Source organism: Trachinotus anak, unplaced genomic scaffold (assembly GCF_046630095.1).
Source record: "Trachinotus anak isolate AG129_WGS33_773 ecotype Australia unplaced genomic scaffold, CSIRO_AGI_Tana_v1 ptg000018l, whole genome shotgun sequence".
Taxonomy (NCBI): domain Eukaryota; kingdom Metazoa; phylum Chordata; class Actinopteri; order Carangiformes; family Carangidae; genus Trachinotus; species Trachinotus anak.
The window spans coordinates 14,872,078-14,888,953 of NW_027273869.1; the positions used below are offsets into that span (position 1 = coordinate 14,872,078).

The window sequence follows — 16,876 nt, forward strand, 5'->3', positions numbered from 1 at the left end:
GGTTATTGGGGATGCATATACCAAACAATGAGTATTATAAGGTGGTAGAGAAGAAAACTAAGCACACTTAGTATTTATGCACAATACTGATGTACTTTACTTGTTTTTCATTTTCCTGCTACTTTATTCTTCCACAACATTTCAGAGATATGTTGTACTTTTTACTCTAATACATGTATGTTTGAATTAATCTAAAGCTAAATGATGCTAATACTTCTGTAGTTGTATGTAATGTAGGGCCTTTTCTTGTAACAGAGTATTTCTACAGTACACAGTACACTTTACATGGCAAACTGTTGCCTATTTACTAACTGAGCAGATCAACATTTGCATTACTTTTAAGTATTTCTGGCTACGTGACGAATACAAGTCGAATATTCACTCACCTTTTACCCCTGTTTACCAACTCCTGAGGGGAATATCAGGCTCATTAGCTGCTAAATGCTCCACTTTGTCCACAAACTAATGTTAGTTGCTAAGTTACTCTTCAGTTTGGTGCTGGGCTGGTAGCATTACGATGGGAGTTCTACAGCTTTTTAGCTGAAACAAAAAGCTACGAGAGCAGTAAGAATGAACCAAAACAATAAAGTTATGGGCCAGAAAACCAAAACAATGAGCTGAAAGATGCTAAAAAAAACTTTATAGAGTTGAACTGCAGAGTTGGTTGATAATTCTCTCTGCGTTTATAACTAAGAGCCACCCTTTCACAATACACAGTGCATTAATATAAAAATATTTACTATAGCTGCTTTAAATGAATGATCTGAGTACTTCTAAAACTAAAAACAGATACTAGAAATGCTCAATATTGCTTGTAAATCCATCGAAGTACCTAGTGTCGTAATCATAAATTAACAGCCTGTATTATTATGAATGTTTCCAACGTTCGCTTCTTACTTGTACTAGTCAGAAGATGCAATCTCTTGTCACAAACACAATGCAAAACAGCTAACCATATCTGTGACATTGACTCAAGTGCAGACACATAATGCATATATCTGGCCCCGGCCTTTGGTTTGTGGGAGGACGATACCCCCTATACAGAAAGCTGCGCCTGTGCTACATGGCGGTGAGATGACTAAGCATGAGGCCCGCTGCCTGTGGCACTGTGCAGGCATGTTCCATTCTGTCAGAGCTCTGCAGCACATAGGCACCATTTCACACGGTCCCCCGACTCTTGGCCAGGCGAGTGGGAACTCTGTCTCTGTTGACAGCCTATACCAAGCACTTCAGCACTGCAGCCGCAACTGCAACGTTTAACCACATTTCATTGTAGGATGGTCTCCTCAATGCAATCTAGAAACAAATATATGCAGAACATGAGTGCATATATTCTGAGCTCCAAGTGTCATTCTAAAAACAGTTGTAGTGCCAGGTAAAAGGCCTTTAGGTAGTGAGAAAATGAAACACATAAAGTCAGAGTGTAAAAACATTTTTTTCTGTTGTTGATGTTTTTGGCAGCCCAAATGAGAAAAAATGACTTCATTGTTCTTCACAAGTGACTCATTTATTATACAGCAGTGTCAGGAAAATGAACACTGAGTCCTATCGCAGGTATTTCCCCCCAAACAGCAAATATCAAAGCTAAGCATTCTCCTCAAACCAACCCCCCCAGTGTCACTGAGACTGTTCACATTGTGTGTGGTCTCACAGTGGAAAACCCTTCAGTGCTTTAGTCTTGAACACCACCTACTGTTGTTGGGTTGAAACTGCTTTGCTGGTGTAATGTTTAGTTTCTCTGTGAGCTCTATGAGGTCAGAAAAAACATTGAATATATATAAAACCTTCTCCATGGACAATAAAATTAAAGATTACATTAAAATATTTCAAGCAAGTAAGTGTTTCATTTCCTATGGTTTCCATGTTGATCCTAAATTGCACCTTGTCCCAATATTAATTCACCCGCATCCATACACTCAGCCAGACAACTCAGGTTGTTGTCCCTCCTCCTTTGAACCTCTTCTGTACATGAGCATGTATGCTGTCGAACTGTAAAAATAAGACATAAAGTTATGCCTCCTGGAGTCGGGGCAGGAAAGGGTTAAAAGGAACACATAAAAAAAAAATTCAATGCAATAAACAGGAATAAAAAGTGAAACTATAAGTACCAGGTGTTAGGCAAAACAACATTTGTGGTTGAGAGACAAGACAACAAGACAGATGGACAGATTTCCTCTGTTTAAAAGTTCAAAAGTTTGACAGACCTCACTGCAAAAATACAGAGTAAGTGTGTTTCCCAAAATGTCAAACCTAGAATACCAGAATCAAACTTCTGGGAGTTGTTTTAATGCAGACTACAACTTCACTTTTTGTTTTTGTTCAATCAGAGTGATATTTTAAGTGGTGACAGTTTCAAACTTGTCATCCTGAAGTTGAAGATTGAGAGATTTTTTTTTGCTCTGTTTGTTAAGTCCACACAAAAAATTAAATGTAAAAAAAACTTTCTCTTTGAGATATAACATGTTAATTAGTTAGTTTTAGAGGTGCTGTTAGGTGGATTTTATTGCCTTAGGACAGATCACATTTCTCTATTTCCAGTCTTTATTATAAGCTAAGCTAACTGGCTAGGGTTAGTAGCTTCATGTTTAGGATACAGATAAATGAGTAGTATCAATCTTGTCACCTTTTGCGAGCACATTTCCTAAGACGTTGAACTGTTCCTTTCAGAGTACTCCCTAACCTTCTTGTATTCTTATCAAACGAGCCTATACAAGACAAAGCAAACACAGATTGAGGCTGAGCAAATTACCTGGAGCGTTCTCCATATGTTTTCTGCACTTCTTTCCAGGAGGCCTATGTGTTGGAATGAAAAGGCATAATTCATCAAAAAAATAGCAAAAAACACACTTAAAGTAATACAAACATCTTTTAAAAAGTAAGAGTAACAGCTATTTCTCACTTTTGTGGTGTGAGTAGCAAACTTAAACACAAATTCTATTTTTCAGAAAAGTATTCAACAAGTACAAAAGCCGGAATTAAACTGCACTGCAAGAGAGATTTTGTCTTCTTGAACGAACCTGCTGTATGTGGCTGTCATCTGCATAGTGCCAGCTCTGGTTCACCCTGTGACGAACGTAGGCAGTATAGTGCCCAAACATTGCACTACCAGAGTGCACCACCACCGCATACAAGGTGTACTTGCACTCATTCTGGAAGAACAAAGAAACTTTTAGATGTCAAAAAATACAATATCCAGATACTAGATGAGAAATACAAGTACCTGGGCGAAGTCTGAGGAGAATGCCTCCTTGACAACCTCAGAGAAGTCAAGGGTTTCCGGAAAAGTAACCCTGCAGTCAAGTTTTCGGGTGTAACCATGGCTGTTTCGAAATCGCTTCAGGTGCACGCACAAGATACGAGGCAAGGAGAGCAGTTTGAGACCCTGAAAGAGAAATGAAAGCGAGACGATGATGACTGTGTTAGTTAACATATTTGTGTAGCACGTAAACCAAGCCTCACCTGTTTAGATGGAGTCTTGACTCCACATTGTGCACAAAAGCAGCGATTTATGTCCCTTAGCTCTTGCTCCGCCAAGAAGGATGATATGCAGGCTTCCTGGAAAGGGTCACGTGAGAAATACTTTTAAGTTGAAATCCAGGAAAGTTTAAACTAATAGTTTTACATTTTGGGAAATATTCATTTGCGTTCTTAACAAGAGTTAGATGACAGTTTCGAGACCAGCCCCACGTCTGTACAGTAAATATGCAATGGCAGCAAGTAGCCAGTTAGATCGGCTTAGAATTAAAAGTGGGAACAGCTACAAGTTGACTCTGTCAAAAGGTAAAGGAAACAAAATAAATGAAAGATGTTATATCTTGCGTGTTTAATAAAAATAATGCATTTTTTTGGTACAGATTAGACAGCCGAGATTCATTTTAACAAATGAGTGTTAGCAGTGCTGGTAGGTGGAGTTTGTTACTTTCTGGCAGAGCTAACTGCCTCCTCCTGCTTACAGACTTTATGCTAACTAGCTGTTGTCTGTAGCATCATATTTAGTGTACAGACATAAGAGTGGTATCCATCTTCTCATCTAATTCTTGGCAAAAATGTTCAAAACTATCCACAAAAAGAAACTGCACCAGAGAGTTGTGATCTTCCTTTATATGTAGAGGCAGGCTGAGCAGGAAGCTGGTCCGGGTCTGGACAGAGGAGCAGTGTAAACACTTCAGGTGCATCTCCACAGAAATCTTGTACAGATTCTGGATTTCAAGAGCCTGGCAGAGAAAGCAAAGGGACGCAAATAAAGACAACACACACTTACAGGTGAAACGTAAGGAATACTGGTGATTACAGACCAACCAGTGCTTTGTCGTCCATCTGCTGTTGCACGAAGTTCAGGATAGACAGGAACACCTCATCAGCATCGTGCTGCACATTAACTATAAAAAACGACATCCTCATTGTCACAAGCTGTGAAATAAACCACGTCAGTATGAGACAAAGACTGTGTAATTCTGTGGTTCTTACGTCGAATGCAGTTTCTGTCCAGGCAGTGGAGGAAGTCTCGATGGGGAACACGCTGAGGATGGTCACCCCTCATGGCTGCAAGCACTCTCTTTAACTGTAGAGGGACATTACGACTGTCCCCAGCTGCGTCCCACCTTGTGCAATTTATAAACCATCATTAGTCTTTCTTTTAAAGCAGCATTGACTCCAGATTAAAATGTGTGCATTTTTCATTTCATGACACCAAAGTCTCTCAATTCTCTCAATCTAAGCGCAGGCAAGTTTCAACAACTTCATTGTCCTACCTTTCTAGCAGGTCTCCTACTTCCCAGGTAGCAGAGAGGGTCTGCAGCAAAGTGTTCACACAGCAGGACAGATGGTAGTTGGTGAGGCCTCTCATTCCTGGGACAGACCATTGAAAAGGTTAAATAACACTTCTTTAACTTGTCTGTGATACTTTTAACCGAGCATAAATGTGCAAAAAGTCAACATGACAGCCACCTCGGGTTTGGGGTGTCTGAGATGAAACACTAAGGGGGCCATAAAGATCTGCTGTAAAACATTATTCCCTCTGTTAGGGCCTAGGGACCAAAAGGATTATTAAAATAATTTATTTTTGATTTGTGAAATAATGTCTGAACATGAATATTTGTTGAACAATCCCTCCCTCTGGAAACCAGCACTCCACAGGTTACAATCAAATACACCAGAGTGACCAGAAAACGCAATAAATAATACATTCATACAGACACACTTTTGTTGTAACTACTTTTTTGTGTGTGATCTCAGTCTAAAACTTCTGAGTTTGTGCTGTCATTGTGTTTGATTGCATTCTATTGAAAGGCCTCTCCATTCTTTTTTCCCAGTGCAAACAACCTAAAACAGTCCAACAGGGGTTAAAAACAAATGCTAAAGTTATCTGACAGAGCACTTACCGTAGTTGTGGTCTCTGGAGCTGAGTGTAGTGAAAACCCTCCAGATCCCAGCAGCCATAGGGACACACTTCACTTCTCAAAGCGTCGCAGACGAGGCTCAGCGGGAGGACAGGAGTTACAGGGCTCAGGTCTGTGGGAGTTCAGCGCTGAACTCCACCGTCACATCGGGATCACTTTCGTTTTAGCGCTTTGCTGAAATCGAAACTGAACAGTTGCCCTGCGCAGAACATGAACAATATATTGAGACATTTTTTTTTTTTTTTTTTTTTTTTATCAGCCATTTTGTCAACATAGTAATACAAATGACATTTTTCTCGTGATGTCTATCCACTATATTAAATATATGCTTCTGAATTAAGAGATACACGTACAGATTGAGCCTATTCATTCTGCACAATAACCTGGTTTAATAAATGCATTTTAATGTCAGATGACTAAATGAAAAGCTCATGAAAGTTTTCCTTTTTTTTTTTTAAATTTTTTTTTTACCTTGTCCAGCTGTTTACCGCAGTCTGAATAACTCCCAAAAGCCATAAAACACAACATCAAGCTATAATTTTCATATATTTATTGCATGTTTTGGTTAGGGTCATGTTCCTTGTACTGAATGCCATTATTTTACCTCAGTTGCATGAATCTTCTCATCACATCTGTTTCGCTATTTTATGATCAGTCTGTGTTATATGTGATGTAGGTGCTGCCTATTTCAGCTAATAATTGTCCTGGTTAAATACAGTAATTATGATGATAAAAAAGGTGTTGTCTCAAGATGAAACATCTGGTCCTGCAACCTTCAGGAGGTGTTGGTGAGGACCTGAGGTGAATTTATGGGAGGAGCTTAGTGACATTTACTGTACAGACAAAAAAAAAAAAAGACAAAGGCACAAAAATGAGCCTCTCACAGTCTGTGAAGCATCTTGACGGCATTTGAAGTTTGTGGTTTCTAACTTGAAAAAAAAAAAACAGCAAATACTGCTGGCAATGTTCCCATTTGTTAACATAACTGATGATTTTCATAGGTATGATGCCACGTTAGAAAGGGACAAATTCATGTTCCCCTACTGAAAAAAAAAAGAAAAAAAGTGAAGTGTTGTTCAGTGTTTTAAAGTGTCTTTTACAGTCCTTTGCTCTGAGTGAGAACAGGTGAGTATGGTGCAAACATGGAACTCCACGTCTGTTTGAGCAGTTGATGAAGTTTGGAAATCCACATGAATGAAGACGGAAGAGCTGCGGGAAAAGAACAGGAAGAAATGCACCAATTTATTCCTAATCAAACGTTTTATGCTTCAACAAGCCTGGTGATGAAACTGAGACACAAAGAGCATTTTATCCAACCTGGATCCATCTGAACAAAGAGCATGTAGAGAAGCACAGCTGCCAGAAAGATCCTGTGGAGACTGAGCAAGCCAGAGCTGGTTACCCTCAGTTTTCTGTACAAAAACCTGAGCATGGCTTCAAGTTTACGGATTACAGCACCTGCAGAGCACAAACACACTCAGACAGACTGTATGCATTCATTCTTTCTACTTATATGATTTAGGAAAAACATCTAATCAGGAGCTGAGCTGAAATTTGTGACCTTTAGTTGAGACAGCAGGCGCAGTGATCTCAGAGTTTGGGCTGTGACCAGGACTTAGAGGAGGTTCTTGATTCTGTTCCTCTTTTTCTACTACAACATCCAGCGCTGTCTGTCTCTGGTCTTCTGTAAATGCACTGCTTCCAACTTCACCGACAATCAACTCCCGAGCCTCCTCCGTGTGTCCCAGAGGCACGAGGACATGCAGCAAGTACAGCTCTGCAACTGTCCCGAACCCTGATACTCTGCTGTTGGACGGGCAGTGTAACCAAACTCTGACCGTCTCCTGCATCACAGCAGGCTCACCCACCTTAGAGTAAAGTAGTATGCTGCCAAAGTGAAAGAAAGAGGTGATTCAATATGCATTTTAGAGCTGAAAAGTGTCGATTAAACAATTTGTCCAGCTACAAAAAATTACTTGGCAACTTCTACTGATAATTATTTCAGTCAATTTAAAGCAAAAATGTAACATAATCATAATCTTAATCTATGTTAAGACTTTATCTGCTTTTCTTGCCCTATTTGATAGTAAATTCAGTATATTTCTATTTTGGATTGTTGGTCAGATCAAACAAGAAAACTTATTTTGTTTGATTAACTGTGTAAAAAGTGAAAAATCATCAAGGTTATGTATAAAATTGCTTGTCTTATCTGTCCAATTGTCCAAAATCTAAATATATTCAATTCTCAATGATTAAAAGAACAGATAAAATCATCATGTTTCACTTTAACTGGGAATTAATATCAATCTTTGCTTCATAAGTCACTTCACAATTCATTTGTTACCCTGATTTGTGGTTGAATTTTCTGCTGAACAGGTGGCTTTGCTGGTTTGAGCTCCACTCACCACATCTGCATTATTTTTGCTGGTATTTTCTCCGGGGGCTCGTACTGCTGAAGGACCCAGGAGAGGACACCGTGCCACTGATTCAGCTCAGCCAGGGCTTGAATCCCTAAGATGCAGAAACCAGCTTTCAGCTCTCCGCACCTGAGGAATCACAAACACACACACTCACAGTCACACTGACATCCAGGCCGCTGAGAGCGTCCAAGGGGCGAGTTTAAGACTTTCACCTGTTGTCCTCTGACTCCATGCTGGCGAGACTTTGCAGACCTCTGTCGCATGTGTCAAAAGCTGCCTGGAAGTCTTTGTGGACCATCATTTGCTCTGCAGCCGCGTCCAACATGTTCAACATTGGTATGAAAGCAGAAAAAGAGTGGAGGGCTGCAGACCGAGCTGCTAACCAGCTGGTCAGGACAAATATAAGAGAAAAGCGACTGACACAACTGACTATTTACAACGCCAAGAGATGCTGGTCCTCGTTTAGCAGCTTGATGTGGAGCTGGGAGCTAAATAAACCCGTGGGGGAAGTTAATTTGTACGTTACAGTCTTCTTAACTTTTTGTTTACAATTCGCGATCCCCTCGATCTTCCTGTTGAGGCTGCCAGCCAATCAGACGTCGCGGTCTTCAGCCCGGCTGATCTAGCCAATCATGTTGCAGCTTCTTCCTAAACGCGTCATTGCGGGTTTTTTTTTTCCTCCACTTGTAAACACGTGTACACCGTGGTGTGTGGAGAAAATTAAAAAACCCAACTCAAACTACTTGTTCGTAACGTGAGTAACAATTAATATTTACACTTTGTAATATTGCTAACACGATTTAGCATGTGCTAGTAGCAAACGTTAGCTTTAAAGTGTGTGTTGCTGTAAAATGACCCACAGTAGCACCTTGATAGCTAACGAGCTAACAAACTTCACTTAGCTCACAAAGGTATGAATTAACTCTAAAACTAATTGGAGTGGGCGTAGCTTACTAACTAATATAAATTAATGTCATGTAACTTCAACGAACTAGTGACAATATATAATATAAACTTAGTATTCAGGTTGACAAATGTGTCCTACTTGTGATCTTGTGTCCTGTAAATCGGAAGCTAAAACTGCATCTGAAACATCGTAGTTGTTGGTTTTCAACTTCTTTTTTTATTTATTTTATCCTGCCAAAAGACTCTTCTTGAAGCACAGCTGGATAATAATGAATAACAAGCGTTATTCTCCTAAATAGTAGAATTGAATGAATCTTTTTTTTAGGTGTTAGCATAAAAAACAAAGTGGGGGAGAGTTAAAAGAAAAGTGTTAGCTGTCAATACTTGTGATCACATAAGAACCTAATTTATCTTTATGGGAAAATAGAGTCACATAGACTAGAGGGCTGCCTCTACCATTGCCATAATTCGTTTACCATTAACTTTACTGTCTATAGAAAGCTCTAACTTTGTGACTGACGTGTTATTGTTTCTTTTAGCACATCTTTAAAATGGCAAAAAGCTTGCGGAGCAAATGGAAGCGGAAGATGCGCGCAGAGAAGAGGAAGAAAAATGCTCCCAAGGAGCTGGCTCGTCTGAAACAAGCTCTGAATCTGGATAAGAAAGGAGAAGCTGTCATGACTGATGTGCAGGAGATCGCCACTGTGGTGCCAGGTGACAAGATAAAGAAGAAGACTGATGTTGAAATGGCAGAGGATGAGGGTGAAGGTGAGTGACTGCTTGAACACAACATGGCCCACAGGGGCTTTAACATTGTGGCTTGTTACAGTGTCTTTTTGCATTATTCTTGTTACTGGAGAAGCTGAAAGAGTTCAATTATTTACAGCATTTGACAGCCATCAGTGTTGTGTTTACTTTGTCGGTCAGTGAGTGTGTGTTGATAGTGTTGACAGTGAGTGCCTCTAACAATATGATTGTAAGTGAATATTACCATTTTGCTTTTGGGGCATGTATTTATTTATTAAAACCTCTCTTATTTAGCCAATCTTTGATTTTTGTGTTACAGATGGGAAGATGGATATGGATAGCAAGCGCAACAAGACAACACTGTTGGATGAAAACGGACAGTACCCTGCGTGGATGAGCCAGCGGCAGGCCAAGAAACTGAAAGGCAAACGGATGGCAAAGAAAAGCGGCAAGGGCAAGAAGAAGGGTATGGCCTGGTGAACCAGAGGAAAGCAAAAGACCTTTGCTTTGCTTTAAAGACTTTGATGCAGAAACAAAGGAGGATAATGTCATGTATCGATTTATACGTGATAACTGTCACTTCCTGATTCACTTCAGTGGATTACAAGGTTCATGGTTGTGCCACAGAGCCTGTTATTGTCAAGTAATTCACTGAAGGAACGCATTTGTTCTTATGGAACATCAGCTCCACCTTTAATGTTAGGAGAAAAGTTTTAAGAAAATAAGACTTGTGCAAAGTGTGTCTGCCTTTATCTTGTCTTAATACATCGTAGCAGTGCATGTTATATATTCTCTACTACAATTTAAATCTTCTCATATTCTGATAAAAAATATTTAGAGATCCATGCATTGTTCATTATAGTTTCTTGTCTTATACCATTTAAGACTGGGTGATTATGGTTAAACCAATATTACTGGGGCAGCCTCATGGCTCTGGTTTGAGGGAGACTGAGGACACTTGTATTTTCTCTGCTCATTTCATGTTACCTTTGTTGTCAGACTCTTTAAATTAATGCTGAATATTTTTCTGATTTTGTTGCATATACCACAATATAGAAGGTAAAGGCAAAATCATGATTTAACTAATTGTGTTGTGGATTAAAAAAAACTTTTCACTTGTAAAACAGTTGCTTCTTTTTTTTCATCACTTTGTTTCATCACCTGTGATAATGATTAAATACAACTCCACTGATGACATTAACGAAACATGGATAGTAATAAAGGATGTTGCTGTACAAAAAACACAAGAAGCCTGTCTGTAGAAAATTTTATTGACTCCAAGATACATGATGCAACTCTTTCCCATTAACCTTTGTGGTCATACTTACTGCCACGGACTAAGCGAGATATTACAGTAAAAGTGTTAGAATCAGCTGATCAGAAGCCTATTTGGCACAAATTTGCTGTGATTTATAACATAAATACAGAGCTAAATTCTTTCTGTTGAACAACCTAAGAAACCTTAGACTGTTTAAGTGAAGCCTGTGCAAAGAAAAAAACCCAACTGCCTGAGCATGTCGCTCACTGCTTCAGCTGAACGTAAGCAGCCGGGAACAGACCGATGCAGCCGTGACAGTGTCCCTTCCACCAGCCTTCATCGATCATCTCTATGTTGGTGATCTCGTCTCCTGGGTTAAAGGAGATCTCATCATCCGCCTCTGTGGGAAAGAGACCGTAGGGTTTGTCCTTGCAAGTGTGGGGATGATTATTAAATGTAACAATATGAGGATATGAAGAAGCGTCCTACCTCCCTGATAGTCGTAAAGTGCTATTGCTGTCTGGCCACATGTCAGGTCTTCGTAGACACTGTCTGCACCTGTAAAAGCAAAGATTGAAATTAACGAGTGTTTTATATGCGAAAACGTTTTAACTGCAGCTGATTCAGACACAGACCTGTCGATGGAGGAGGAGGTGGTTCAGCTATGTCCTCATACTCCCCTTCATCCTCGTCCACGTCAGCTGACCTGTGAGGTAGCGGCGGGGCATCAGGTTCAAGGAAATCATCTGAGCGTGGAGGCAAGACAGGGGGCTCCTCGTACTCTGGCTCGTCCTTGAAAAATCAGCAGAATATCTTTGATTTTATGATCTCAAATCCTAAAATAGACCTACAAATACTTCAGTATAAATTCTAGCCCCAGTTTGTGCCTCTTGTGTATTACTTTTGAGTCACTGAGCTAAGCATCTGTTTTTCAGAATCCTCGCTCTCTGTTAACCATCTGGACTGAGACAGTTCTGCATAACAACTGTTGGCATTAATTATTGACAAAAAGCATAGTTGTGTCTTCAGCCAGAATCATTGGGCTTGGAGTTGAGTGCAACAGACAAGGTAGTGAAGCCTGAAAATACTGAGAGATGGATTAACCTGTTGGTTTTGGTCTTTTCATGACATCTGATGACAATAAAATTATAACGTCGTCCTTTCAACAGATGAATAAATTGTATTTATTTTTATTTGATACAGCTGACGTTTGATTGAATCAGTGTCTTACCTCTGGCTCTGGCTCTGGCTCTGGCTCAGGTGTTTCTTGTACCTCTGGCATGTGATGGTGTATTTCTAGTGGTGGCATGTCATACTCTGGATCCACATCTGGAACAGGTGGTGCACAAACTTCCTCCTCTCTGCTGCTCTGTTCCTACAGGAAACACAAAAGGCAACACAAATACTCACCCCTATTAACCCTTAGTTCAAATGTCCCTCTTTACATAGTCACAGTGCATGTTTTTACCTCCTGTCTGCGTTTGGCCTCCTCTCGCTCTCTCTCCTCTCTGGCCTGTCTCCTCGCTCTCTCTTCTTCTACTTTCTTCCTGTTCTCTTCGTCTGAAGCCTTGGCCATGCTCTCAAAACGTGCCTTCAGTTTTCCTGCACCTGCACTTGCTGCATAAAACAGATAGACATTAATATGAATACAGTGCAGCTGTGACCTCTGTCCATATTCCAATCATTTGAACAGAGGAACAATTCAACACTTGTGGATTTAATGGGCTTGATTAGAGGGGAAAAAATGAACATACAGGCCTCCAACGGTTGTGTCTTTTCATAAGCGGAGGAAGGGGAGTCCATTTCTGAGAAGCCGGCTGCACTCTAGAGGAAGAGAAACTCAATTAGAAAAGTCAAAAGGCAATTATCATTCATTTTCTTCAGTCTTTCAACCCCAGTAAGTGGTGACATGATTGGTCAATTAATAAGTCAAATGGCAGATAAAATGAACAATTAAGACAATCAATTAGTATTTTTTTAAGCAGAAAGATTTGCTCCGTGTCTCTTTTATGCATTATCATGTATAATAAATCTGGTCTGGTCCACAGTCACAGCCAGCACAGACCACATTCACTTGGCCACTATACACACAGCAAAGACAAATGGTCCAAAACTGGGCTTTGGCTGCCAGATTAGGAACATGTATGAGCCATTCTAACACCACAGCTGGCCCCGAGTTGGTCCCACACAGGCCCAGATAAGGTTACGCACTGGTACGAGATACAGGCTTGACTGAAACCTCTGCAGAACCACATAAACAATGGTGGTATTTTACACAAATATTTCATTGTGATTCAATATGTAGATCAACATTATTCTTACAATCAAGCATGTTTAACTTTATATTACTTCATGGCTCAAATTCCAGGCTAAAAAAGTTACACATCAGCAAAAGAGACTAGAAACAGCACAGCAATTCTGTAAAATAAAGATTTTTCCAGAACTACGACAAAACAAATAGGTTCGAAATGCAAAAACCACCTATGGCTTTTCTTCTTAAGATAAAGACGAAAACAAAAACAAGACATTATTGCCCATATTATGTAATGTGGCTTTGTCATTAATGTAACATCAACGTTCCTGCCAGTAAATTTATTTTATTTATTCATTACAGTTTACAGAATAAACAATTAATCAGTGAACTCTGGCAGATTAATCAATACTGAAAATAATGAGCAGCTGCAGCCCTTATACTGACCTTATCCATGCGATCTGCCTGTACTCCATACCGTCCACCAAAACCTGCTGAATAATCTAAACAGAGATACATTTGTTCAGCCTGATGAACTCCTGATGAAGTCCTCTGACATTTTAGTATTATACAAATACTGTATGTGGGTGTTGTCTCACCTTTTTGTGACTGATGTTTCTCCGTCTCACCCTTATAATCATAGCCTAGCGCTGCTTTATCTACTTTCTCCTTCTCGACGCCATATTTCCCTCCAAATCCCTTTGAATAATCTGGTGAAAATGAGTAAAAATATAGAATGAAGTAAACAGATGTGAAGCAAAAAGGTGTCAAAACTGACAAATGCCACAAGTCACAACGACTCACCTTTCTGTGACTGATGCTTCTCAGTTTCTCCTTTATAGTCGTACCCCAAAGCAGCTTTGTCCACTTTCTCCTTCTCCACCCCGTACTTTCCTCCAAATCCCTTAGCATAGTCTGGTTGAAAGTAAGATTCAAATGCAAAATAAAGCGAATTTCAAGAGAATTGTGTCAAAACTGACAAGCGACGAAGCTTAAGCTCACCTTTTTGTGACTGGTGCTTCTCTGTCTCACTTTTATAGTCGTACCCCAAAGCAGCCTTGTCGACTTTTTCCTTCTCCACCCCGTACTTTCCTCCAAATCCCTTGGAGTAATCTGCAACCATAAAGGATTATTAGGAAAATGCTGAATGAGACGTTCTACCTTCTGTTAATTAGCAACCTCTAAAAGGAGAATATTGTATGTTAGAAGCTGGACAGTTGACCTACCTCTCTGAGATGCGTGTTGCTCCACTTGCTCTTTGTAATCGAAGCCCTTGGCAGACTGAACAGAAAACACAGACACTGCATTTAATGATAATGATGGATACTGACAGATAATAAATTTAATCTTTGTAGCAACTTTCCTACATAAAATGCAGCTCAAATTAGACAAATAGATACAGTATAAGGTTGCAAACACTAAAATAAAACAAAGAAGAATAATGAATATTAAGAATTTATAGTTTTAGTCCATATAAACAAAAGGCTCCCTCTCTATATGTATTTGTTTTTGTAAAGTTTAACGACATAAGGCAGCGTACAGAGTATAGAGGAAGAGACAGTCTGCAAAGTATGGAGGTGCTAAATCATCCAGAACCTTGTAAGCAAGTAATAACATTTCTAAATGGATTCTAAAAGAGATAGAAAGTCAGTGCAAAGAGTAAGTGTGTTGTGCTCTCTTATATTTATTTTTGTCAAATCTCAAAGTTTCACAAACCGCTTCTCACCTTATCAACACGGTCTTTCTGAACACCAAATTTCCCGCCAAACCCCTGTGCCGCATCTTTCTGGGAAGAGTGCTGCTCGACCTGTGCCACATAGTCGTGACCCACAGCCCCCTGGATAGCAAAGATACATTCATGAACAAATTCAGCCCACAGCATGTGGTTTACATGAGCAGTGGATGCAGAATAAAGGATAAAATAGATCAAATCTGGCAGGACATAAGAGGAGCATATCAGAACAAACTGAATATCAAAAAGTACAAGTTCCTCACCTTGTCCATTCGGTCCTTCTCCACCCCAAACTTCCCTCCGTATCCGTAGGATGCTTTGGGAATGTGCTCTTTCTGCTTCACCTGCTCATGCTCCACGGCCACCTTGCTTCTGAGCTCTGCAACACTGGCAGGTCACACAGGGGTCAAACATAGTGACATTAACACGGCTGTGCACAGAGGTGCGCACCAGTACACATCCTGATAGTGATATTTATCCTTAGAGACTTGGACTATTCATCAGCATGAGCACAAATACTCTTTATTTTAGAGGACACGATAAATGAAAGTGTGAACTTGTATACAAATCTAAAAGCTGTTGAACACATCAGTCTCTGCTTGTGTGTTTTCACATGGTTGGGGGACAATAGAGCCTGGTTGTAAGTGTCTAAAAAGATGAATTAAGTGCTAAGTTTTAAGACACAGAGTTATCAAAGGTTCATCTTATTAATGGCTTATAATGAGTGTATAAAGCAAAACAAGGTTTTAAATGTGAATAAAGCCATTAGTTACAAGTTATAAACTCATTATAAAGTGGAACAGAACTCAGTGAACAATGTTGTGTTCTTACATTCATACACTACTGCCTGAATTTCAGGTCCCTCCATGTCAGCAGTGGTTTAAAGCTCACAGTCAGTGTCATCATGATATATTACCCATATTAGGAAACAAGCTGCCTGACGGCGTGTGCTCTGCTCTCACTTCCTCTTCCTGTTCCTACACAGCGCACATCTTCACATCACCCATTTATCTGCAGAAACAGGTTGTGCATCTTCTCACCTGATGTGTTCTTTACGCCCCGAGCCCTCGATGGTCTTGGCTCCCCACCGCTGCTCCTGCTCCGAGACGTCATTCTGAAACACAAAGGTACAGACTAAAGGTGACGCATGAGGTTGCGTGAGCAGTTTGCGCGCTGCCCAACATTTTCTCCACGGTACCTCGAAGTCAGGGTCCGTCTCCCAGTCGTCCCCCTCTGCAGCCACCTTCATGCTCACATTGTGGCCCACGACTGACTTCCACATCTGGGGGAAATAGAACAATATAAGCCACAGATGACACCTACATTCAAGACCGTGTTTAACAGTGATTAATGGCCTATGCCATGCACATATTCAAAACTGTCACAGGTTTTATTTGTTGTGACTGAAATAACTAAGGTACAAACACAAAGCTCTGACCACCACTTCCTGATGTCCAAAAAAGGAAGTTAAGATATTTTCAACATGAAACTTCATTTCCCCAAAATGAAACACACTTAAGGTCATGTTGTAAAACGACACTAAAACACACCAGAAAAGCGTCACAACAACATAGTATTTAAGATAATTATATTATTTTACAGTTTTTAGATGTTAAAATCCTCTGGAAATAACATTATTTTATGAGGGAGGTTTAATATATATTGAGAATATGCTGGGATGTTTTTTTACTTTAATTAAATTTTCATCATATTTAACTATCATAAGTGCCAGTAAATGTAGAAGCTTTAATATGGACAAAATATTGTTAATACTTGACATACAGTGCAGGTGCACATTAAGTTAGAAAATCAATCTTAGTGCATTGTTTTAGCATTTATAAGGAAGTCTATCGCGTCTATACATGTAATTTAGGTCATGTGTGAACTAACGGTTTACAGTACAATAGTTAGTGACTGTCTCACCTACTTCCTTAAATGACAAATGAACAAAATAAAAGCGCATAAAACATGAAAACACTGCTGGTGAGTTAGTGTGAAGAGAAAAATAACGTTACCTTTGACTGGTCAGCGCAGTAATATCCGTGTTTAAGTCGATATTTCAGCCACAAAGTCCTCCTCAGGTTGTGCACACAAGCTGCGAGTCAGATGGGCGAAACGTGGACGAGCATCCAGCGCACATGAACGCGCAATGATGTAAATAAT

At 39.9% G+C, this 16,876-nt stretch overlaps 4 protein-coding genes across 10 annotated transcripts; 1 reads left to right on the top strand and 3 right to left on the bottom strand.

Moving 5' to 3' along the window:
* Positions 1-1,466: 1,466 nt before the first annotated feature.
* On the bottom strand, positions 1,467-5,778 carry usp18 (ubiquitin specific peptidase 18). Its single transcript, XM_071502976.1, has 10 exons — positions 5,382-5,778; positions 4,752-4,848; positions 4,468-4,601; positions 4,300-4,379; positions 4,080-4,214; positions 3,460-3,555; positions 3,221-3,382; positions 3,018-3,149; positions 2,750-2,793; positions 1,467-1,989 (listed from the first exon to the last, which is right to left on the bottom strand). The coding sequence occupies exons 1-10, from the start codon at positions 5,437-5,439 to the stop codon at positions 1,917-1,919; spliced, it is 1,011 nt and encodes a 336-aa protein (XP_071359077.1). The 5' UTR covers positions 5,440-5,778; the 3' UTR covers positions 1,467-1,916.
* A 156-nt stretch (positions 5,779-5,934) lies between these two features.
* On the bottom strand, positions 5,935-8,397 carry pex26 (peroxisomal biogenesis factor 26). Its single transcript, XM_071502977.1, has 5 exons — positions 8,032-8,397; positions 7,805-7,945; positions 6,961-7,286; positions 6,717-6,857; positions 5,935-6,608 (listed from the first exon to the last, which is right to left on the bottom strand). Exons 1-5 carry the CDS (start codon positions 8,151-8,153, stop codon positions 6,496-6,498), a joined length of 843 nt encoding a protein of 280 aa, XP_071359078.1. The 5' UTR covers positions 8,154-8,397; the 3' UTR covers positions 5,935-6,495.
* A 49-nt stretch (positions 8,398-8,446) lies between these two features.
* On the top strand, positions 8,447-10,596 carry llph (LLP homolog, long-term synaptic facilitation factor). 2 transcript variants are annotated; one of them, XM_071502983.1, is made up of 3 exons: positions 8,447-8,573; positions 9,265-9,493; positions 9,792-10,596. In XM_071502983.1, the coding sequence occupies exons 2-3, from the start codon at positions 9,277-9,279 to the stop codon at positions 9,950-9,952; spliced, it is 378 nt and encodes a 125-aa protein (XP_071359084.1). In that variant the 5' UTR covers positions 8,447-8,573; positions 9,265-9,276; the 3' UTR covers positions 9,953-10,596. The 2 variants fall into 2 exon arrangements, with proteins under 2 accessions (XP_071359084.1, XP_071359085.1); XM_071502984.1 differs by having other exon boundaries at positions 8,484-8,730.
* A 129-nt stretch (positions 10,597-10,725) lies between these two features.
* On the bottom strand, positions 10,726-16,869 carry hcls1 (hematopoietic cell-specific Lyn substrate 1). Of its 6 annotated transcripts, none has more exons than XM_071502973.1 (16): positions 16,729-16,869; positions 15,912-15,995; positions 15,754-15,827; positions 14,977-15,100; positions 14,708-14,818; positions 14,208-14,262; positions 13,984-14,094; positions 13,786-13,896; positions 13,581-13,691; positions 13,429-13,484; positions 12,485-12,554; positions 12,199-12,347; positions 11,962-12,105; positions 11,366-11,510; positions 11,220-11,288; positions 10,726-11,130 (listed from the first exon to the last, which is right to left on the bottom strand). In XM_071502973.1, exons 2-16 carry the CDS (start codon positions 15,993-15,995, stop codon positions 10,994-10,996), a joined length of 1,551 nt encoding a protein of 516 aa, XP_071359074.1. In that variant the 5' UTR covers positions 16,729-16,869; the 3' UTR covers positions 10,726-10,993. The 6 variants fall into 6 exon arrangements, with proteins under 6 accessions (XP_071359074.1, XP_071359072.1, XP_071359075.1 ...); XM_071502971.1 differs by having other exon boundaries at positions 11,366-11,522; XM_071502974.1 differs by lacking the exon at positions 13,786-13,896 and having other exon boundaries at positions 11,366-11,522.
* Between the last annotated feature and the right edge of the window lie 7 nt (positions 16,870-16,876).

Bases quoted from the DNA above. Each gene is read 5' to 3' on its own strand.
- usp18 (XM_071502976.1), bottom strand. From the start codon at position 5,439: ATGGCTGCTGGGATCTGGAGGGTTTTCACTACACTCAGCTCCAGAGAC. The intron at 3,383-3,459 runs GTGAGGCTTGGT...TTTCTCTTTCAG, and splicing joins TCAAGACTCCATCTAAACAG to GGTCTCAAACTGCTCTCCTT. The intron at 1,990-2,749 runs GTAATTTGCTCA...TTATTTTTACAG, and splicing joins ACATATGGAGAACGCTCCAG to TTCGACAGCATACATGCTCA.
- pex26 (XM_071502977.1), bottom strand. From the start codon at position 8,153: ATGTTGAACATGTTGGACGCGGCTGCAGAGCAAATGATGGTCCACAAA. The intron at 7,946-8,031 runs GTGAAAGTCTTA...GTGATTCCTCAG, and splicing joins ATGGAGTCAGAGGACAACAG to GTGCGGAGAGCTGAAAGCTG. The intron at 6,858-6,960 runs GTCACAAATTTC...TGTGCTCTGCAG, and splicing joins GCCTGCTGTCTCAACTAAAG to GTGCTGTAATCCGTAAACTT.
- llph (XM_071502983.1), top strand. From the start codon at position 9,277: ATGGCAAAAAGCTTGCGGAGCAAATGGAAGCGGAAGATGCGCGCAGAG. The intron at 9,494-9,791 runs GTGAGTGACTGC...TTTGTGTTACAG, and splicing joins GGCAGAGGATGAGGGTGAAG to ATGGGAAGATGGATATGGAT.
- hcls1 (XM_071502968.1), bottom strand. From the start codon at position 15,995: ATGTGGAAGTCAGTCGTGGGCCACAATGTGAGCATGAAGGTGGCTGCA. The intron at 12,555-13,428 runs GTCAGTATAAGG...CTCTTCCTCTAG, and splicing joins AGGCAGATCGCATGGATAAG to AGTGCAGCCGGCTTCTCAGA. The intron at 11,289-11,365 runs GTCTGTGTCTGA...TTGCTTTTACAG, and splicing joins ACCTCCTCCTCCATCGACAG to GTGCAGACAGTGTCTACGAA.